At 39.4% G+C, this 23,902-nt stretch overlaps 1 protein-coding gene across 3 annotated transcripts in view; it reads right to left on the bottom strand.

The window, feature by feature from the left end:
- The window catches only part of zgc:171482 (zinc finger protein), a 68,635-nt gene extending 45,254 nt beyond the window's left edge, over positions 1-23,381 (bottom strand). Inside the window, exons 1-2 of one of the 3 annotated variants that reach the window (XM_061745605.1) lie at positions 22,962-23,381; positions 2,663-2,779 (exon numbers count right to left, since the gene is read on the bottom strand). In XM_061745605.1, coding sequence (XP_061601589.1) covers positions 2,663-2,779; positions 22,962-23,006 — 162 coding nt within the window. In that variant the 5' untranslated portion in view covers positions 23,007-23,381. The remainder of the gene's footprint in view (positions 1-2,662; positions 2,780-22,961) is intronic. The other 2 variants (XM_061745607.1, XM_061745606.1) reach the window with 2 other exon arrangements.
- Between the last annotated feature and the right edge of the window lie 521 nt (positions 23,382-23,902).

Here is a 23,902-nt window from a genome sequence, read left to right as displayed (position 1 = left end):
GAGAAACTTTGACAAACACTGCATTTGCTGCTCCACTGCCTATATTGGGTCCTGCTCCCCCCAAGGCTCCTCACTTGTCAGACTCCTGTTAATGTATTTTGTCAGTGGGTTTGTGTGTTCTTGAGTGTCTCCGCGTATGATTGTGTTTATAGGTGTATAAATGGTCATGTATTTGATGGCGCTGGAATATGGACTAAAAGCAGGTCCTTGTGTCACCATGGTTACCCATCACTGACCTGCAGTCCCCGCCCTGCTCTAATGGACTGTGCGTGTTTCTCTTACTCTTCTATCTCTGTTTTTGTGAGTGTCAAATCAAGTTGAAGGAAATAGACGGGGCAGAGGACAGCTATATAAATATGTCTGCCACCTCATTCTGCCGAGCAGAGGACAAGTGACGACTGAATTCATAGATGTCAGCTTGCCAACATAGACAAAGTGTACGTGTAGGTAAATATGCACATTTTCATTTTAGCCAACCCCATTTTAAAATCTGTATTCTCTGTTATACAGTAATGGTGTTTTTTTAATTTTGTTAACCTTTGTTTTAAATCTAAAACACTTTATATTCACAATGTTCAGGCACCACAGACTGATCTTAGTATATTTTTAGGCTCTTTCTTAAGAATGTTTGATTTGACATGATAAATTGAAGGAAATCCTGCATATTATAAACAAAGAAAACGAACATGTTACTGTAATTGACTTACCAGAACACATTGTTTAAGAGTTAAAACTGAGTGTGAAATAAAATACCCAGTGAAATTTAATACAATAAGTAATGATGGTTTCTTATAATAAAGATGTTAAATGAAGTCCCTACTTCATTTAACATCTTTATGCAGCTGGGAAACAGTTGCTACCCAGCTCCCGCTCCCATGGTGATGGAAACCCTACCATAAAAATGTTCTTTCACTTGAGGGTAGGATTCAAGCTCAAAACCTGAATTGTTGTCTGTGAATTGCTTGTTGGTTGGATTGAATCAGACATTTATTCTGAATAAAAGCCTCCCGTAGAGCTGCATCCAATCTGTCTCATTTTTCACTATAACAGGATCAGCTTGGATTCTTTGGACTGAAGCATTCAAAATAACTGTTTCCATATGAATGAAAAGCAAAATTGAGGCAATTCTTTAAAATATTCCTTAAAAGCAATGCACTAATCTGGAATCAGTATGAAGGAAGTTGCTTTTGCTACTTTTGCTAAGACTTTTTTTCTTTTTTGCCCACCTTATATCAGTCACATCTTTGCTGGCTTATCATTTTCTAACCTCTGCTGCTAGTTAATATTATTCTAAATTTATTATGATTAAATCTGTCCAATCATCCTAATTTCAGGTGTTGCCATTGAAACAAAATCCAAAATGTGTTGTGCCAAAGCTGAAACAACGACTAGTGATGGGTTGTGCCTCTTAGGCAAGGCTACCGCTGAAGGCTCATGAGTCACCCTCACTGTGAAACACCTCTCAAATGAGAGAGAGCTGCATTTTAAATACGGTCCTCTTTTCCAGATATAGTACAGGCCTCTTGAACTCAAGGTTACGTACTGATTGTCTTTCACAAAAGCGTTGCCTACACAGGCGAAACAGCAATTACCAGTCCGAGGCCAGACGCTCTCCTGCAAATGTGCCCAAAAATCCATTCATGGTTTCACTGACTATTAACATGATTATACCAACCAGTGCTCAACAAACCTTATAAAACAGATATGTAGATTAGATATTTTAATTCAGTTGAAATGCAGTATATTTGAAAGTTTAAACTTTTAGTTATACAGTTTTGTAATGAAGCTAATGTTCCACAGATCTTACCATCATGATATTTGGTGGTGTTTGATAACAGATGTACATCTCTAAGCTGATAAAAACACAATTTTCCAAGAAGGAGCTGATCTGTCACTTATTTTAAAAGAATCTAACTTAAAAAAAAAACTTTGGCCTTCAAAGGATTTCTCATAACGAGTGATATTGATGACATGCGGTGACTCTACTTGCCTATTTGCCTTCTCTACTTCTCTACTCAGGCTTTAAGGATGAGGGACAGAAATAAATTAATGTCATTTGAAACACAAAGATACACGTTCAGCGACACATACACACTGTTGCTGTCTTATGTTTTTCACGATAAGAGCCATGTCCTGATTAGTCTGCTTGGTAATCCCAATTTTGTCTTGTAATCAAGGACATGCACATGTGCGTGCACACACACACACACACACACACACACACACACACACACACACACACACACACACACACACACACACACACACACACACACACACACACACACACACACGTATATAGATTCTCGTCAAATAATTCAAGGGCTGATTATTTAATGGCCATCCATTATCATACACTTAGAGAGTCTGCTGAAAGGTAGACTACATTAAAACAAAGTATGTGTGTGTGTGTGTGTGTGCAGATTTGTTTGTTTGTGTGCGGGCAACTTGCATTACCATGCAGCATTATGTCTATGTATAATGGATGAGCTCTGTTTTGAACGGCACAAGCACAAATTGGTAGAAATAAGGCTTATGCAAAGTGTACAGTGCTGTGCGGGAATCTGCCAGTGAAAGCAGCAATCGTGGCGACATTTTACACCATGAATGTTTGGTCCCAGCTTGAAAAATAAACTCCAAAACCGAACACAGACAGACTCACCTCATAGTGAGCGGTGCGCTGGGACTCGGAGATGAGCTGGGCATTGCAGATGTTACAATAGCTCTCTGTGAACAAGCCTCCATCCACGACGCTCGCAGACTTCATCTTCATCTGAGGCTACACAAACACACACCACCAACAGATGCAAACATGAATATGATTAACATGCACATCAGATTAGATGTTGGTGAACCTTACATTGTTGGTGAGGGGCATATGAGCATGCAAACGTCTCAACTTAGAAGGACTTTTTCCTTCTGAATGAAGAATTCACAATGACAGCTCACGAGCAAACATGTTGATCCTCTTTGTCAGAACATTATCTCGTGGATGTTTTTGGCTGGGATCCTAGAAACAGTGGCCTGAAGCTCTGACAAGAGTTTCTACAGTTTAGTTGGAAATAAACTGTTTATTTTGTTACCATGTAGGACCACTGAACATGAAGCCTGGAAAATTATAGAATCAGCTTAGAATCTTTTGATAAAGTAAGGGCTAGGGAGATCAACAGTTTCAAAAGTGAAATGTTTTTGTGATTTCTGTTAGTCGTAGTTCTTGTGTCCCTGTCTTTGAAGCCCCTGTTCTGTGTTTATACAGTATGTTGTTTTTATAATGGCCTGTCGCTTGTTCCTCCCCTGCTAGTCCATATGTTGCTATAATCTGCTGTCCTGCCCTGTATTAGTCTTCGCCTCACCATTGTTCTCAGATGTTTCCATTCTTTTCTTGTATTATCCTGCTCTGGAAGTGCTTTCAGTCATTTAAAATTAACTTTTTCGTCAACTCCAGCCTCTAGAGATAGAGATTTAGAGTTCTCCTACACCAATCCTGAGAGTATTATTTACCCACAGTATCTCTCCTATGCAGTAAGTGCTCACTGTAAAGATCTGTGCTTTTACAGTGTTACTTTGTTGTTATTTGAAGGCATTACAAGTGCCAACAACTACTTAGGTAGAAAAAATATGAATAAAAATAAATAAAACAGATAATAGATGGATGGATGTTTCATATGTTTATACAGTATTTACAGTAGTATGTACATCAAAAATGCAATATAAAGTGTAATTATAATACTTTTAAACATGATGTTATTGGGAAAATCCCTCTGAATAACATTGTGATGGAGTGATATCCTGCAAACTGTCCCGTCTGTCCATCACATTCTCTACTGAAAATGATTGAAAAAGCAATAAATTCAACTTTTAGCCTCTAAAACATGCCAGTCATCCTTGTCTAGAGAATGTCCTCTGTTTACTTTTTGTATGTCATGGGTTTAGTTTTTTATTTTTTCCATATTTATATAAAAACAAAAATCATGGACTTTTTTGTGATTGTTTCAGACCCTAGCCAGAGGCGGCCACAAACTACAGTATATATGAGTTCTGACATACAATTTTCCAAGCTATGAAGCAGTTTGAGAGCATAAATATAAATCATAAAATTGAATTAGTCTTCAAAGTGTCATCAGAGATTATGTGCTTTAATCAACTAGGAGCGTTTGACCCTTAAAAGGATCTTTAATTTATATATCCTTTTTAGTGAGTATAAAACGAGACTAAATATGACAAAGTTTAACATGTAACAGTTGTTACAGTGACAGAACTGTGTTATAACATTTAACCTCTAATTTAGCCTTACTGAGCTCAGCTCATCAGTCGTCACCAGTATTCTTTTTTAAGTTCGTAATCTAAAAATTTTGATATTGCTTGACAAGATAATTGGACAAAACAAAAATGTGTCTTTTTTTAACCAAGGCCTCGGCATCCATTTAATGTTCAACTGACCCCAGTGGGGTGGCCTGTTTGTATTGTTTGTGGCTGTTTCTACAAAAAAGCAAGCATCTTTGCTTCATTAATTCAAAAGTTATGAGCATTACACATTAACCAATTAAACCGTGGTAATTTCAGATAAATGAAGCCACGTTTGCTTTCTCACTCCAGTGCTTGCAAAAAAATGTACAGATTAATGAATCACCACATTAGACCCCTGGGCATTCATCAGACAGAGGCAAAGCAGACATGTTTTTTTAGATTTACAGTCATGTGATAAAGAAAGTCCACCCTAAGTTTTATGTATTAAGGTTTAAAAAAAAAAAATCCAGGTCCCTATAATGAGGTAAATGATACCTCAGATTAAAAAAAAGACATGCCATATTACAGCTTGTCTTGTGTGGCAGTCTGTTAAAAATGAAGTCTACTCAATAATTCAATAGCTTGTAGAACCAGTTGACTGCTTTCAGTTTTAAAATAACACATTTCTGTTGTTTAAGTTGTTAAAGGTAACTGTCTCTGAATTAATAAATAATAAATTAATAATTCCAGAAAGCTTCCCTGGTGAAAAGCGTGTAGTGTCCTTAAACCTTATCAGTACCATGAATACTCAACCAATAAACCAGCCCTGAGACCTGAACAATCCACTTGGACCTGCAGCTTGGAGTTTTAAACAGCCTGGCAGTGTTTTCTTGAGCGTTTATAGTGGGTACTGTAATAGAGAATGGTTTAATGATGTGCTCTGGGGTCTTGTGTTCAATTTCCTATTCCAGTCATTATTTATACCCCGTAGGCATTACTCTTGCTTGGTCAGGGTGAGAAACTGGTCTTCAGGGATTGGTTCAGGAACACGGACTGTTAAACTGGATGAGTTCCATTTGACGAGGAAGTGGCAGTATAGTAGGTTTGCAAGGGCAAAGCGTTCATAGCACAAGGTGCACGAAGCCTGCAGAGGTCAGCCTCCGACGCTTACAGTGTGGTATCTCCAGAATCTGAAAGTTTGTGATTAGAGCAGACAGAAATCTATTTCATGTGTCAGCAGGAAAAAATAATGACCCCTCCAAAAAAACAACTCAGGTCTTCTATGTAATTACATTTAGCCAATGAATTTGCCCGCACTTTCATGAACACGCTTTGATGCAGCAGTTGGAATTACTCCCGTCTGCTCTTATTGTCTATGTGGTTCACCATCGACCTTTCAACATCGACCTACAAACATGTTATATATCGACACCTCCTCCGTTATTTAATTTAACCAACAATGAAATATATTTACACCATGAAATAAAAACAAAGAAAATGTATTTGATTTAGACAGATTTTTCTGTCAGCACACTACATTCAAGACTGTGAGGTATGATTTTAAAGCTGAAAGAACCTAGATGACTAAGTGTTTTAGACGCTTAAATGCATTATTACCTCCACTATATAAGGCTTCCTATGAGGCATGATTGAATTGATAGTTTGAGAACCGACACAGTAAATTTGCCTGAGAAATCGCAGCCTGCCAGAATTTTTGTGGTAGGAAAATACCTTACAGTGCCTATGGACGTCAGCCAAGCAGAAAGGAATCTATCTCTTAATCTTAAGGCTAATTAAAAGTGAATATGACTGCAGAAATATCCATATCTTCCTAATATTTCAATTACCCCTGATTATTACATGCAAGATGGGAGATGAAGACTAATTAATAGAAGCAATCTGTTGGTGAGATTAGCAGATAGCATGCTTGACAAAGCGAATAGACAGTGGAGAAACTAATGAAAGAGGGAGGGAAAGTGAAAAAAAGACCTAATGAAGAGGAAGAGGGGATCTGAAACAAACTCACTAAATATAATGTGTTGATTTTATGTGGGCTTTTTATGTTTTCTGAGATTTAATTTATTGCTAGTGTGGCATCAGTTTTGAAACATGAATGATAATTAGGCATGCATATTAAAGCATGAGCTCAGTTTAGTGTCAGCAGACAGTTTAACTTAGTTAACCTTTGATTCTGTCTTGAAAGTATTAATTTGCATCTTATTTTTCACTTTGATGCATCCCGAGGTCATTGTAAACATGACAATCATTCATGATGCAGCTCTGTAATCAAAGTTTATGTGCAGGTTGAGGTTGATGTGTCATCAATCACAAAGTAGACCCTGGAAAAAAACACTTCATAGAATTTCTTACAATGAGTAATAGTGCCTATCTGAACACATCCTTCTCTATAAAAGTCAGAAAGGTTTAAGAATATTTATATATGAAAATAAAATACTTGGATGGTACCTCCATGTACAGAAGCTGTCTGATTGTGGGGTCCCTGGTTTATTACTGAACTGATGATACAGAAAAACATATGTAAACATTAATGATATTCTTTTGTAGACACACTCTTTGACTTCAATCAGTTAACATGTTTTATAATTGTTTCAATTCAAAGTTTGAATGTTAGTATGCTATAATGTATTCTTTCCCATGTTTGCTCCTGTAAACTTTATCATTGTTGGTGGGTTTTCTGAATTTAATCATGAAAATCACAATACTTCGGTGAAGGTATTTGCTCTTAAAAAGAAGCAAACAAAGTACTACTTACTACTGTCATTTAATAAGATGCTTTTATCCAAAGTAGGCATTTGTGTTTCAGGTTATATTAGCTGTGCTGCGCATGTTCAAGTGTGAAGAAATACTATATGATAACAAAATGGCCTCAAAGGAGGTTTTTTTTCCTCACTTTTTCTTGAGGTACACTGACTGCGTTTACGTGCAGTCAATAACCCTTTTAAAACCCGAATATTAGCAATAACCCGAATTTTGACTGTATGTAAACGTAGTCATTATCTGCCAACATTCTAGCCCCTGCTTGAGACACTCTGTTGCTACGGTAGATTGATCGCTTTAGATCTGGACTCAAAGAAGGACACTTCAGAATAGTCCAATGATTTGTTCTTAGTTATTCTTGGCTGTTTTTAATTGTGTGTTTTGGGTTATTATGTATTTTGGAGGACATGTGAACTGATACTGAGACCAAACTATCTGACACTGGGCAGCATATTTGTCTTGATATTCTTGCGTCTTGATTTCATTGTACCTGCAGAGTTTCAATAGCCTGATGGATCTGGGTCTGATGGATCAGACCCAAATCTGGAAAGATGTAGGGTCTAAAATGATCACTAGAACCTCCTAATCCAAGTGGTGACACCAACGGTTGCCTATGAAACTGCCTTTGCACGTAGCTGGTTAGAGTCAACGGGAGACTGAGTTGTGTAGAAGAGTAAATTACATTAGTAGTAAATTAAACTTTTGCTGTAGCCTGTCAACAAAACAGCAAATACATCTACAGTACCTTCCTCAGGAATGATTTAAGTGCTTTTGTCTGTTTTCAAAGAAATTGTCGGAATCTTTAACTGTTGATGCCAAAGCTGATTCAAATGGCCTTTATTCCTCAACAGCAGCCGTCTACACTGGTTATATCCATATTACGTCACTACTCTGCTGCTATTGTGTTAAGCTTCCCCAGAGACTCTCTCTACAAGGATAGACTGATTTGATTGGATACCCATGACTTTCGGACATACGTATCTAATGAGCTCCAACGGATAGTGGTTAGTTATACCCATGTCACTACACATCCGTCTGGCAAAAAATGAGTGTACAGCCACGCCAATCTAGACTTTTCTCCTACCTTGTCCCCCAATGGTGGTACAACCTTCCAAATAACATTAGAGCGAGTATGTCACTGTTTTCCTTTAAGAAGCTCCTGAAGACACAGCTGTTCTAAGAGCAACTTTCCTCTAAGTTCCATTGCTTGTTTTTTGCTTTTACTGTGAGTTGCTTTGGATAAAAGTGTCTGCAAAAGGACTAAATAAATAAATATACCTGAAAGTAAATTTAAATTTGCCAGCGGTGCATCTAGATTTCTAGGCTACAGATTCAAGACACTCCGAGCCCGATGCAACAAAGCAGCTCCAGAACATAGAGCCTCCTCCATCTTTCACCTTTAACTACAGTCTTCTTTTCTTTGAAGGCTTCATTTTTGCGTCTGTGAACATAAAGCTGATGTGACTTGTGCTACACTTTTGTCTTATCTGTCCAAAGGACATTCTCCCGGAAGCTTTGTAGTTCATCAGTATGGTTCTTTCAACAATGGAGTCCTCTTCAGTTGTCCAGGGAATTGATGGTGTGATCTGACACTGATGTTCCTTGACTGTGGAGGTCACCTTGAATGTCTTTATAATAAAGGCATAATTCACATTATCCGTCTCTTCATATTGTCATCAGTTTTCCTCTTGTGTCCACATCCAGGGACGTTGGCTAGGAACATTAAGCTGTTGGGATATGGTGTTATCACCTTTAGCTTTAACACGCTTGTTGAGAATGTTCTTTCTGATATCATCAGACAACTCTCTCTTCATATAAGCTTTGTACAAGATGCTGTAAAATCTTGTGTTTACCTTTTTTTATTTTCATTTATCTTGGTTGTGCAGCTCAACTAAAGATTTTAATTTTAATATGAGAGGTTATCAAATTATCATTATTTTGCAGTGAAGACATACTAAAACCAATTCAAATGTCAATGGTGAAATCTATCTGAGACACAGTTACTGTACCTACTTTATCCTAAACCTGTTTTGCTCTAGTCTACCTGCAGGCTGTCTAAAAAGCTAATGGTTAGCTTCCAGGTAGCTTTTTCTGTAGAAGTCCTCAAAGTCAAAGTAAAGGATATTTTGGCAGCCTGCTTTCTCCTATTAAAATATACTTCTTTTCATTTTATATGGGTATCTCTGTGAATAGCACCTGCTTTAGACTTGCTTTTCAGGCACAGATACTAGATTAACAGTTGGTCTTGAACTACTTCAGTAACAATAACATATATACTGTACAAATAAATCCATCACCACCTCCAAAATGCCAAGTTGATATTTAGACATTTAGTCAAAAGCTTTTACTTATAAATCAGTTTGATTGTATTTATTTTGGTTATTAATCTGGTTGATGGACTTATTAATAAATGAATAATTGCAGCACTTAGTTGTGACCTACAGACTACATTCTGTGAAATGAATGTAGTATACTTGGATAAGAGATAATGTTTATTGATCTATAGGTAGTGATATTCACAGGCTGAAAACATTAGATATCTACAACACCCAGATCACAAAGAGAGCACACAAAATCATCAAGGGCTATTCCCACCCACAAAACACACCGTACACTCACCTGCTGTCTGGAAGATGATACAGGAGTGTAAAAGCGAGGACAAGCAGACTGAAAAACAGCTTCTCCACAGGCAAACACGCTCTTACATCTCTGACTGTTTACAATTTTGAAACATTCAATTTGCACAAAATTGAATGTTGTGCGCATCCATTTTTTGAAACTGAACATTGCACATTTTTGTTCTATTCACCTTTTACCCTGAATATCCCCATCTTTTTGTACAGTATACTCGTTTTAATTGATTTGGTTTTCTATTGTACAGTCAGCTTTTCTATGCTATGGAAAATATTTGATTTGATTGAGTTATTCCTTTGAGTTGTTTGAACAGTGTAAGCTGCTGGGTACATGAAAATAAACTTATTGAGTCTTGATGTAACCACTGTTTTTCCGCTGAAGGGTAAGCTATACAAATAAAGTCTCTGAAATAAACTGGATCTTATTCTTTAGTGGGAACCTAAACATTTTGTTTTACACAATTACCTTCCCCTAGTTCACCTGTTTAGTTAAAAACAGGAGGAACAGAATAAATCAGAAAAAAGTAAGAACAAAGTTAAAAAGATATGACGAGGTAATCTTGCAGATTGGCATAAGTAATGACTGGAGAAGCGAAGAAATGATGCTAAAAGTCAGGAAGAGGGGTGGGAGAAGGTGAGGTGGGTGTGGCCATCAGGTGAGTGGGAGCAGCAAGAGAAACTGAGGACATCTGGTGGGTGGACAGTGATACAAATGAGGATCAGAATACAGAACAAGGCTGAGAGACAAGCTGTTCAACGCAGGCCTGTAAAAACCAGTTGAGTCTTACTGCGCACATGAAAGTCCAAAGCATCTGAACACAGAATGAACCTTAAGGGGATTCTCTTTTAAGACCACATCAAGTTTTTAACACAGATGTGAACTCTGAGCCTCAGGCCCACCATTCATTACTGAACTGGTAGTGAATTGAATGAAGCTTTTTGTTCTCTTCCATTAAACTCAACTACTGAATATGTTTCTGTTGCCTGAACGTAGAATTTTAATTTTGTTGTAGTATTAAATGCAGCTATATAGTGCTGAACTAAATGAGTGCCCCATTGTATTGATAGACTCCTAGTGTGATGTTTTAATCCAGAGGGGAACTTCAGAGACACTACTCCAATTGCTAATATAATATAATATATAGTGTTCCCTTGTGGACTGAAAACACAACTTCACTGGTAAAAAGGACTGACGATGAGCTTGTGAGAATGAGAAAAAGCAGTACAGAAAAATATGCCCCACTTTATAGAGGAAGAGACTGTCGGATGAAGACAGAGAGAACATCAAGCAGTTGGGGTAGCAGGACCTCTTTTAAGTTCCATCCTTCCTTCCCTGCATTCGTTTCTGCTCAATCAGCAGGGGGGCTCCTGTGAACTGGACTGTCTGCTCCCCTCTTCCACATTTTCTGCTCTCATTTTATACGGCTTCTCTCTCTTTTGAAATAAATTGCAGTTCTGATCTGGCTGTCAAATTATGCATACAGACGATGAAATATTGACATCAGTCTGTGAGCCAATGACCTGTCTAATGAGTCAGTGGTGAGAATAACAACAGATAGGGTAGCAGGGTTAATAATATGGAACTCTATATGGCAAATACATTCTGCCGTGTCACTTTGATGCACTACATTGCATTTTTTTTTCTTGTTTTGCTCCTGGTAATGAAGTCTTTCCGAACACTGTCTTTTTTTTTTTTTATCTGAACCCCCATGTCCTCTCCACTACTCTCGCTCCAAGATTCATAGCCCTCCCAATCCCAGTTGCAATCAGAGGTATGAGACTGTGGGAGCAAAGTCTTCAAAGGACCCAGAGCTAGAGTCTGAATCCAAATCCTCATTCATTCTGCTTTGCGCTATTCTTGCTAAATACTGCAGACCGAATGTGCAACCTCAAACACAGCAGGGTATCAGTACACAAGTCTTGCATCAGAATATAAAACTAAAAGCAAAACACTTTGTTTGTAGAATTGTGATATAAATGCGTAGTTATTCTTGTCTGTTCCCTTTTGCTCATTTCAACAAAATCCATGGTCAAGCACCGCTCCCCAGGAGTTTTTTCCATAACTCACTTTTTCATTACTGTTGTGCCCCAAATTCTATTGTTGACCTTAGTCTCTCAGAGTTGGAGCATCTTGGCACCGACAGCCAAAAACCAGTGACACACAGTCACACTATGCTTGTCATCTCTCTGCCTCTCTTCATTCCTTTACCTCCTTTTTCTCTCAGTGGTTAAAATATGCCCTTTAGGGCAAGTATTATTCATGAGCAGTAGTAAAGGATAGATTATCTACTCTTGGGAAAGAAAAAAGCAGAATCACTACTGTATCATACACTATACTACTGGAATAAATTTGAAATGCAACTTCAGGTTAGACCATGGGTTAGACACATTTATTTTTCTGAGGGTTAGATGCTTATACTTTACAATAACCTGCATGAATTATTTGCCTTCCCTTGTCAAAGAGATAATCATATTTGTGAGATGTAGGTCTTAAATAAAACTGAACTGCTAAATAAGGATAGACAGATGGTACAGGAAATTATCATCAGTAGCAGGGTGACATCTGGTCTAAAACTCAGACTCAATTAGGGTCAGAACCCATGGATTCTGGACATGTAAACCTGCTCAGGTGAGAAGGACAATCCCATTAAAGGCAAACAAAAGGAAAACTTATAGACATACATTTTTCAAGTATGTTTTCATACCACTAGAAATATACCACAACCATGTTTTTTCCATAAAGACACAACAACATAACTTACTAGGAATTTTCTTATTTTGCTATATTATATTGGATACTTTTGGTATGGAACCTTTGGGTTGGATCTGTGAATAGTCCATACAAGTTGCACACATTACATGTGTGCAACTGGAAGATTATAGAGATCAGTTAAAATTGCTGCCCCCTCACTGCACTCTGCTGTCTGGCTGCCCGGGGCACACATACTGTATATTGAGGCTCACTTATGAGATCGGAAATTACATAAGAAATCCAATGATGTAGCTCCTCTATGCAGAGTTGGGTGGTGGTTAAAATATGTATATTTGGGCTTTTGAACCAAACTGCTTTGAAACAATTAGTAAATAAGGTTTTCTTTTTTTCAGCTGTCGATTATTTCCCCCCATTAACCAACAAGGAGGTGAAACTGTAAGTGTGACGTATGTGGCAATATCCATGCGGTTCTGATGCAAAGAACATGATTAGTATTTGTGGCAGAGTCACTTTACTATTCTTCGGAAGTTGGTTGGAAAACTACCTGCAAAACAAGAAAAACGCCAGGACAAGTGTATGGTTCAATATTTTCTACAAAGACACTACATACACTTTATGAGCGTCAGACTAAATATGGGCCAGTGGACCAATTTTTAGACAAACTGTAACTCTAATGCACACTCATTTTGACATGACAGACTGTGAAGACGTCATTAACTCCTTTAATGGTATCTGTAATGACTCAAAGATTTAATTTATTGTTTAATTTCGAACCCAAAAAGGTGAATAAGTTCTACATAAACTCACAGGATTTCACAGTTTTTAAGAGATTTATCTTCCTCAAATCCTCCAGGATTTAATGGGGCATTCTGCCGCTGATGCTCAACTCTGCCAGAAAGCTTAATAAAATTCACTGTGGCCAATTTTGCTTGCTGCCAGACACAAAACAAAACAGCCCCGATCACATAGTTAGCCTTGACTTTTGACTTGAAAGAAAGAAAAATCTAGGGCTGCAGCTATCGAATATTTTAGTAATCGAGTATTCTACTGAAAATTCCATTGATTAATCGAATAATCGGATAAAACATATATTTGTTTAGTTAAAGAGCAATTATAAATATACATAAGATGTTAGATGTTAATTGACATCAAGACTAAATTATATAATACAGTAGGTTCATGGCTGTGAATTTAAAAACCCTGAACTTACACCAGTTGACCAAATTCACTGCCTTCACTCAAAAAACTAAGGATCTTACCAAGAAATGTTCTTATTTCTGACCTAAAAATGCCATTACACCTGATATCAGACATAACTTAAAATGTTAGGTGTTTTCCCACGTGTTTCAATTGAACTTTCATTTGTGTCAAGCAAATTTTAAGTTGTAGTTAAAGTTATTCTATGCAACTTCCTAGAGCTAGCAAGATTTGAAAGTGGCGCTTCCTCTAAGCCCCGCCCCCCCCCGTCCCCACCCACAAGCGCTCCGTCCAAAGCCACACCCCCACAAACACGAACGCGCATACGATTATTAAACATTTTGGACAGCTCATTTACAGCAAAACTACCCCATGTCTCATTCACCTAAGCGAGGCCGGTTTTAGGGGGGGAAGGGGGGGGCTGTGCCCACCCAAACGTGCATCCTGCCCACCGGCGTCTCCATCCCGGAGAGCGCCGGTGCACGGCACGGCAGCGTTGCAGTGCGCTGCAGGCTCTAAAGCCACGGCTACGCCGTAGCCTACGGCGTAGCCGTGGCTACGTGTGTGTGTGTGTGCTCCCGCCGTGTCCCCGGCTGGCGCAGCGCTCCGCCAGCCGCTGCGGTGCTGTGCACCGGCGCTCTCCGCTCTCGCCGTGATGGAGACGCCTACATCCCCACGGACCCCATACAGCTTCCGAGCCGGAGCTGCGGCTTCGTGTCCCCGCGGGCTTCGTGTCCGCTTCGTGTCTCCGCGTGTCGGGCTTCGTGTCCCAGCGGGCTTTGTGTCCCCGCGGGCTGCTGCTGCTGCTGCTGCAGCAGCAGGACCGACGCCCGGACCGACGCTCTGCTCTCACACAGCGGGACCGAGCCGCTCTGGAAATAACTACTGGGCTCCGTGGCCCCTCCGAGGGAGGGGGGTTACACTGGGACACTGTGAGCCCAGGAGGACCCGTGGGAAGTGGACACGGGGGGCTGGAAGCGAGTGCGCGCATGGAACAGGGCGGGGGGCGTGGTTTAAAATGAAGGCATCTGATTAGTTCTTTCCCTTCCTGGACCTGGACCAATCCGTATCATTCGGACCGAATGGGCGGGGCTTAGAGGTGCCTCTTTCAAAATTCTTGCTAGCTCTAGGAAGTTGCATAGAATAACTTTAAGTTTTAAGTTAGAGTTTTGGCAGTGTTCAAAATAAAATTATGAGACCTGCTGTATTGGAGCACATTAGGCACCAGTGCTGCTTGTTTTATCCATGAATGACTACAGAGATAAAATGAAATGAAAACTACCCAGTTAGCTTTATTACATTTTGATTTTTCTGACATTTTCTGCCTTTTCTTTTAGTTAAAACTGTAGCGGGAACAGAGGTTTATATACCGGGTGAATGCTGATTTATGGTTCCGTGTTACAACAACGCAGAATGTTGCGCGTCGCTGCGTACCCTACGGCGTAGCCGTGGCAACGGAGCCTGCACGGCAGCGCGGCACCGCCAGCCGGACCGCCGCTCTCCGCCCTCGCCGGAGAGCACCGTAGGCTCTGCGTCGATTTACCGCGGAACAATAATTTTGGCTTTAGAGGGGGAACATAGGAGAACGGATCAGAAGAATATAGCGTGGATTAAAAATAAAAGTTAAGCACTGAACTACATTAGTCTCCCGTCTGGGCCATTGCAGACCGCCTGAGCACGGCATGTTACTAAAACCAAACATACCCGCCGCGGCCGCCTCTTTCTCCCCCCTTTAACGTGCGCAGCGCATGGATACGGCGCAGCGTCAGCGTGTTGTGTCGCATTAAATGTAGTCCGGGCGTAATACGAGGCTTTGAGCTGGTGAAATTAAACGAAAAAAAATTATAAATAAATAAATTAAACGATTCCTCGAGGCAGAGAAAATTCCTCGATCATTTTTTGTAATCGAATTACTCAAATTATTCGAGGAATCGTTTCAGCAACTAATTTAAAAAACAATGTTTATCCCTGGACTTCATGCTATAGTAGTTCATGCCTAGTAAAGACAATTTGTCTGGCTGCTTTCTTTGGGGCTTCTTGATGCTACTGAAAGCAGAAACATGGTTTTGAAGGCAGAGACACCCACCGGATCAATCTGGATTGAATGCTTCAGTTGCGCTTAAGTGCTGCTCATGTCTCACTTCTAAAGTGAATAGGCATTAAGGCCAAAGCAGTTTGTAAAACAAAGCATCACCTATCACCTCTATTCATCTCATTTATATATATTTTATAGCCTCTCTGCCTTTCTTAGACCTTTATATTCATGAGGGTACACTGGTAGTTTTATCTCGGAAAATCTGTCTCTGTGGACCATTAGTTGTTAATGGTATTAATAAAAGATCTACCGCTTTAGGCCACAATATGGAGTTATTAGAGGGTGAAAGAAGACTATTATCTTGGGCAAAGTTAGGGTCTCCCAGTTTAACTGAGCACATCTCCGCCTCAGTGTGTCTATCAGTAGCAGACTTCTAGGCAAACGGAGTTAATGGTGGGAGACAAAAGGCAGCCCCAAAGTTTTAATGGCTCTTATGTTACTGTAACATATGGGAAATGCTATGCGGGGTGGCAACAGAACTATTTTGGACGGTCTGTTTCATTAGCAACTAATTGCGCTGTTATGTACAAGGAAAAGTTTGGTCAATTGTTATTCTAGTCTTTTGTGGGACTTTTCAGGCCATGCATCTTTATTAATATTTCTCCATTAAAAGGTTAGAACAATGACTGTTAATTTGTGCTCTCAATGCCCAGATTTACCCAGATGCTGCAGTGATGATAGTTTACTCTGACCATCCAATTACAATACAATTTCCCTGTCTAAAATATGGACAGAAAATAAAGAGCTACCATTACTGTTACCATTAAGTCTTCATTTTATCCATCCATCCATCCATCCCTCCATCCATTTTTTACACCCACTTCTTCAGAGTACAGGGGTCCATCTGCTGCAGGGGGGTTACAGTCTGGTCAGGTCACCAGGTCAGTCACAGGGCATTTTCATTTCTTGACATTCCAAGTTCAGGTTTTTTTTTTCTAGCTATGACACCAATGTTATTTATTCCGTATGCTGCAGAACCTGAGTACCAAGTTGTCTTTGATGTCTGAATAGCAACAACTAGAGACTGAAACTGCAGCCATGCATGTCTTTTAATATGAAGTCATGCCGTTGTAAAATGTGCATATCATTTCTTGGCACTGTCTTGTTAAATGCCTTTCCTGAAAAAGCTCTACATGCCCCTCGGCCCTCCGCTGCAGTTGTAGAATTCACACGTGTGCGCTACTCTATACACGGCCCATCACGGACGGTACATTTTGAAGTCTAGACTGACAAAAAAAAAAGTTAGTTGCTCTCCTCTTTAGTTTGGAAGAATCAGCATGACGCTGTGAGATCATTTGAAATATTGAACGTTACGCGGCCCTGCGATAGACTGGCGACCTGTCCAGGGTGAACCCCTGCCTCTCGCCTGTAATGAGCTGGGATTGGCTCAAGCAGACCCTTGTGACCCATGCAAAGGATAAAACGGGTAGAAAATGGATGGATGGATGAACGTTACACAAAAGGGCAGTTTTCTGCTTCAGTAAAGGCTGCTGCATGTTTTTCCATGCTAGAGTTTTAACTTGCATTTGTGATGCTCTCTCAGAGTGGTGAACCCCTCATTACTTCTGGAAGCCTCCGCCTCGATTAGATTCTCTTTTTATATCCCAAAAGTTACTGATCTGTTGCCAATTACTCTAATTAGTTGTGAGAGGTTTCACCAAGTAGAGTTTTTAGTATTACATTACATTACATTTAATAATCTGTACATACTTTTGTACTTTCTTAAACTAACTGAAAGGTTTAAAATATTGTTCACTGGATTTATTTACTTTTACATTGAGAACCAAATGTATTTTAAAAAAGGACTCGTAAAATCAAGAATATAAGCCCCGGAGTGCAGTAAAGCTTGAAGATGAAACTTTAAGTTTGAGGATTTTAGCTTATGGAGTAAATGGCTGTCTTGGTATACAGGGTTAAACACAGCTTTATGGAAATAGACCATCTTGGGGTAAGCACTGTGAGAAACTTGGATTAGCGCAGCTACAGTGAGGCAAAAATTCTAGGTTAGTCTTGTAAATTCAGCTTACAACAGAGCCGATGCAGACGCATTGCACCCACTGAAGCAAAGCACACCTACCACAGCTGTTAGAGACCAATCTTGAGAGATAAAAGGATAAATTCAAAAAGATATTGTAAATGTAAATGGGATTTGTAAATTAAGTCAGGCATATAATTGCTATGGATCAACAACTGAATTGCCAAAAAGAATGCGTTCTAATAGATATCCTCATTTATGTCTGCAGGTCTTCCTTAGTCTCTCTGAGATGACTGCATTTTATTTCTTACTAATCATTAAAATAAACTGGTTGCTCTGTGTCACAAACCACACAGCCAACACAAATCACATAATTCAACTGAAAAAGCCCACATGTTTAAATCTGCAGTTTGACCATAATAAGTGTGTAAATTGATTGCAGTGCAGCTGAGTGACAATTATGGATTTTGCCTCTCACTGGAGATGTGCACATTGTTATGGTTGGATCAATTGCCATTTACAGTACAGTAGTTCTGTTTCTATGTATGTGTGTTTACGTTTCTGTTGAGTGGCTGAGTAAATGTGTGGATTGTTGGATGCATAGTCAGCTCCAGCTGTAGCAGGATAATTAGTATTACTGTGCCTAAAGTACATATATTAATAATAAATTATGACCCTAGATAATTGCATACTCTTTTCAAAAGCAATTTAATTTAACTGACAAAAAATCATAAAACAGAAACAAAATCTATGTATATTATGGTTTTGGGATCAACTTCTGAAACTTTTTTGGCTCCCACTGTTAGGACGGGTCATTTTGTGAGCTGGAGCTCAGAGAACGAGGAAGCAGATGGTGGCTTTAATTAACACTATAAAACCAAATGACCACACCTTGACAAAAAAAAAGAAACAAAAACTTTGTCATTGTAATAAGACTATTTTGCTTTTATAACATTGCTCGGTAGACTACTTAAATACATTATTAATAAGTGTCCTAATGTCTGTATTTTTTTGTGTGACTGGTGCTGCATTGACTGTACCCAAAGTTCAGTTCTTATTCTGCAGTTAAAACTTTCCTTACCAGTGTGATGTCCCATGCCCACCCTCTTACACTCAGCAGATTTATATATAGCAAAGTTCAGTATACAGTTGAATTCTATGTGAAAGCTCCATCCAACATCTAGAATGTGGTATTATCTGTATCATTAAAAGGGGACCTGCAGCAGCCTGTCACAGCTGTCACGCTGGACGGGTCACCAGTCCATCACAGGGTCACATATAAACAACGACTCACACATTTACTAATATAGTCAATTTTATCACAAATCTGTCAAACATGAAAACCCCACAGAAAGGTCCCAGGCAGGATTTGAACAGTTGTTGCTGTGAGACAACAGCTCAATACACTAGTACCTCTGTGAAAGATTGGATACAAAACCCTTTCCTGTTGTTACTTCCAGGAAAGGTAGAGACTTGAAAAAGTGAAATATGGGAATTTTCTACCCTAGAAAATTAAATACAATGAAAAGAGAAAACAAAAATTTTATGAAAACGACACCAGCTCATAGCGATTAAACAAAATAAATAAATCTGACACATTTAAGACAATAGCATTCTACATTACTGACTTCCCCATATAGAAGCCACAGTTACTGCCTGTTTCAGTCACATAAACTCACATAAACAAAAGGCTGTGTTTTTACACATTAAGCCGAAAATCTTTAATGCAATGTTTCCACCTGCTCACACTATTACCTCCAAAACATAACTTGTAGCTACATAAATTTGCACACATTTACGGGCTCTGTATAAAAAAAGGTTTAAAAAAGGCGAAAAGCAGTTTGATAGACAGATCAAAGCTATGAGCCTGCATCACACACACATTCACATACACGGAGGCATGACCTAATCAGGATGTAGTATATATAAGTAGCCTGTGTAAAATGTCTGTATATGCCTCTTCAATTTTAATCTTTTCTTTTAATGTCAGTTTTTGACTGTCAGTGATTTTTTGACAAAACACATCACTTACAGGAAAATTCACAAGACAAAGAACGTGTTATACATCTGTTAAGGACCGCACTGCTCCCCAATTTACTAATGCATCCACAACATCCCACCCTCCGTCCCTTATTCCCTCCCATCTGGCAACAGGCCAGTTCCAAACATGGTGATAGAGCAAAAGAAAATTGATTTCTAAAGAGCTCTGTCTGCTATGCCCGGATATGAAATATGCAACCGGTTATTAGTCTAACAATGATACGAACATAATAAGTCAACCGTATCAAGACAAATCTTAAAGATGGGCCTCTTGTTCCCACTGCAATATACCGATACCTGAAATAGGCTGAAAATGATGAATGGTCACTTGCTCAGAGCATATCTAATCATTATCAATAATGGCACAATTGTCAGACCAACTTTGTTTGAGAAGAAATGACAAAGCTGTTTGACAATACAGCGATGCAGAACCGAGAAAGATCTATCTTCATGATGAAGACATTCAATAATTCCAAATTAGTTATTATGCAGCTATTAATAAGTGTACACAGTAAAAGGTCAAATGGCCCATTTACTGATGTACATGATGTATACACACACATACACACAGACACACACACATTAACACAGACGCTGATGCACCTATGCAAACACAGCTCACCGTCAGCAGAAAGGTCAGAGCACACTGCGTGTTAGAAAAAAGATATTTGAGGATGATATGCTGCCTGTTGCTATGAGGCACCTCCTTGATGAGAAAACACACACACACACACACACACACACACACACAAAGACACACACCTACTCACGATGCTCAATCAATCTTTAAGAAACAATCACGTCTGTGAAACATGAGCGCATACTCAATCAAACCTTGTCCTACAAAAGAAAGAGAGGAAGCCGTGGCAACTTTATAACAGATTTACAGCTTTGTGTTTACTTGCTAAGTCATTGTTGGTTGTTTTCTCTTTTGATCTGTCGGAACTTTATTGTTCATGTGTAAAGGTAAAGCAGGTACTTCAGAAGAACAATACCGTGTCTCCGATTGTTCCTTCAGGACTGAGTAAATGATGGCAGCCGTATTCAGATTCTGCCTCGGAGACAGAGTGACAGAGCGTAGCGTAAAATGAGCTCCGGTACTTAGAGATGTCAGAGACATGGGACGAGCTACACCTGTTTACTTTATGAATATGCCAGTTAACTCAACTCTTTACTGACAGCAATCAGCTTGACACTTAATACCAAGCTGGTGTATACCACGAAGCAGACATTAACAACCTTCAGAAACACAGTGGTGAATTTGTAGTAGGGCTGTAAAAATTTAGCAATCTCTAGTTATATATCAGGGAAAAGAATGTTATGTAATAGAATTCTGAAGATTTTTTTCAGTGTCAGAAAATGAATAACTTGTTTTTTTTTTATATTTTCTTTCTTATGCTTTGGACACTTCTTCTCCCAAATTTCAGAATAACAAGAAAAAGTCAAATGCTGCAGGCTGTTTACAGATACGGGGTGTGTTTCTGTTCTCTTCTAACCTGCTGGCCTGTCTGCTGCAGTGACCTGAAATACAGTGAAAGTCAGCAAAGGCAGATTTGACCGCAACACATGATGACAACACTTGTGCTGACTTGCGATCGATAGCGCCATGTATGTGGAGCATTAAGGTTTGTTGCTGCTCACACTTGTGGAAAAAGAGAGTCGGGGAAATTAAGTGGGAAAAAAATGCAGTGAGTGCAGCATAGGGAGAAAAGAAAAAGTCCCAGCCTGGGAAATAAAATGATGACTGCATGTGATGGCATTATTAAATTCAATGGTCTGAATTCATGACACTTCATTACTGCGTGTGTCAATGAGTGATATTGAGAGTACAGTGCTGTATCTGTGGGTCAGTCCTGCTGACAGGCAGGCGAGTGCTTTGAAAAGAACATAAGCTGGTATCATCCTGCAACAGATACCCAACATGAGGCTGACTGGACAATCCTCCCAAAGTGACAGACACCAGCAATAAGAAGGCTCTGAATGGCTTGGATATGGACTATTAGAGCTGGTGCAGAACCAGAAATAATCCAGATGATATATATGACATATGTGTCATTCCAGCCTTGTGATGGACTGGCAACCCATCCAGTTGGATGCTGCCTCTGCCGTTAATGACCGCTTCAGCACCTTGCAACACTGAACAGGAGGAAGCAGGTGTAGAGAATGGATGGCTGGGTTGATGGATGGATGAATGGAAGCTCTTATTTGCATATTCTACAGATAGTTGTAGTTTAGCTGGGGCAGTGCTCTGGGTAATTACAGTATAAGGGAAACCCCTGCATCTAATTTAGACAAAGGCAGGACTCCATCCATCCATCATCTTTTACTGCTTCAGTCTTATTCAGTCACGAGCATCTGCTGGAGACAAAGAAGGACCCTAACTCTTTCTAAGTGCATGAAAAGGTGAAAGAAAGGTGAAGTGTGCCATAGATTATGTGAATACCAACGGGTTAATAAAATATCCAGATCAATCAATCATTTATCCATCTAAAATACCTTACATTTTCTTGTGTTATACATTCCAGTGGATATTTTAACTAGTCTCATGTCTTTGTGACCTTGTGCACTGAATATGTTTTTTGCAACTGCTTACACCAGAAACCAATGAAGAACATCACAAATGGCCCGAACAAATGAGAAATCATATTAATTGACACATGATAAAAAGAGGTTGTATATTGCAGTTTTTGGTATACATTAAAACACTGCCTTTTCTTTCTTTCTTTCTTTCTTTCTTTCTTTCTTTCTTTCTTTCTTTCTTTCTTTCTTTCTTTCTTTCTTTCTTTCTTTCTTTCTTTCTTTTTATTACAGTGACCATAGAAAGTCAAATGATTTATATATATATATATATATATATATATATATATATATATATATATATATATATATATATATATATATATATATATATATGTATATATATATATATATATATATATATATATATATATGTATATATATATATATATATATATATATATATATATATATATATATATATATATATATATATATGTATATATAGGCTAATATCCTGGAACAGTTACTAGTTGCTGTAGCCTGCACAGATCCCTCACCTCTGATCTGCCCTCAGTGGGGAGAAATGTACAAAGTTTTGGTTTGCGCTAAGAATATGCTGCACTCACTTTTCAAGAGAGCAAGCAGCTCACTGACTAATACATCTCCTACCCTCAGTAATTTATTCCATGTAATATTGGCTGTTTAGAAGTCAATAAATAACAAAGATGCCATCAGTCAATAATGTATCACTTAGTCAAACTCCACTTTGGTAAATTCCCTCACCTTGCAGCAGACGCAGCGGCTCCTCTCCACAAACCCCACAACCATCCGCCTGAACGCAGCAGTTTTGTAAAAAATCCTTCAAAAGTCAACAAGAGCCGCTGTTGCTTCGTCTACATATTTATCCCCCTTTCTTGTTTTTAAACTGCGACGTCCCCTCCGAGAAGTAAGAGCCCTTTCCTCCTCCTCCTCCTCCTCCTGCTGCTCCTCGCGCCGCTCTCTGTCGTGATGCGCGTGTCCTCCGGCCAGCGCTCCGCTCCGGAGCAGCGCAGAGGTGAGAGGACGCGGGGCTCTGGTAATACCATCCACTCAACTCTCCGCGAAAGGCACGGCGGAGTGGGGAGGGGGGAGCAAAAATCACGCACAAAGTGAACTGTTCCAGCGTGACGGAGGATGTGTCGGAGGGAGAGAGGAGGAGGACGCGTGGAGCGAACAGTGAATGCTCAATTTGTTCAGCGAGAGAGTGGGAGCTCTAGTCGAGTGAAGCCTGAATTATGGTTTCGCGTTAAATCGACGCCGTAGGGTATGCCGTACGGTGTGCGTCGCCGCGTACCCTACGCCGTAGAGTCTGCGTCGGTGTAACGCGGAACCATAAATCAGCCTTGAGTGGGAGCTGTAGTCGAGTGAGTGGGTGTCCGCACGATGTACCCACATGAATAACACTTTACATAAAAAAGGGCAGGGGCAGATAAGGCGTCCTGATTATTCTTCATATACTTAAAATCTCTGTTAAGTACGGAAGAGTATTAGAAAAATAATATTTTAGAGGAGGAAGATTTTTTTTTTTTCATTATGCACTTCGAGAAAAAAGTCGAAATGTCGAAAAAAAAGTCGAAATGTCGAGAAAAAAGTCGAAATGTCGAGATTAATGTTGAAATACTGTTCTGCCAATCTTTGCTACCTGCCAGAAAATGATACTTTGTGGTTCTGCGCATGCGCACAGT

Source organism: Cololabis saira, chromosome 17 (assembly GCF_033807715.1).
Source record: "Cololabis saira isolate AMF1-May2022 chromosome 17, fColSai1.1, whole genome shotgun sequence".
NCBI lineage: Eukaryota > Metazoa > Chordata > Actinopteri > Beloniformes > Belonidae > Cololabis > Cololabis saira.
The sequence above is the reverse complement of the archived record's forward strand: the minus strand, read 5'-3'. Positions and strand labels throughout refer to the sequence as shown.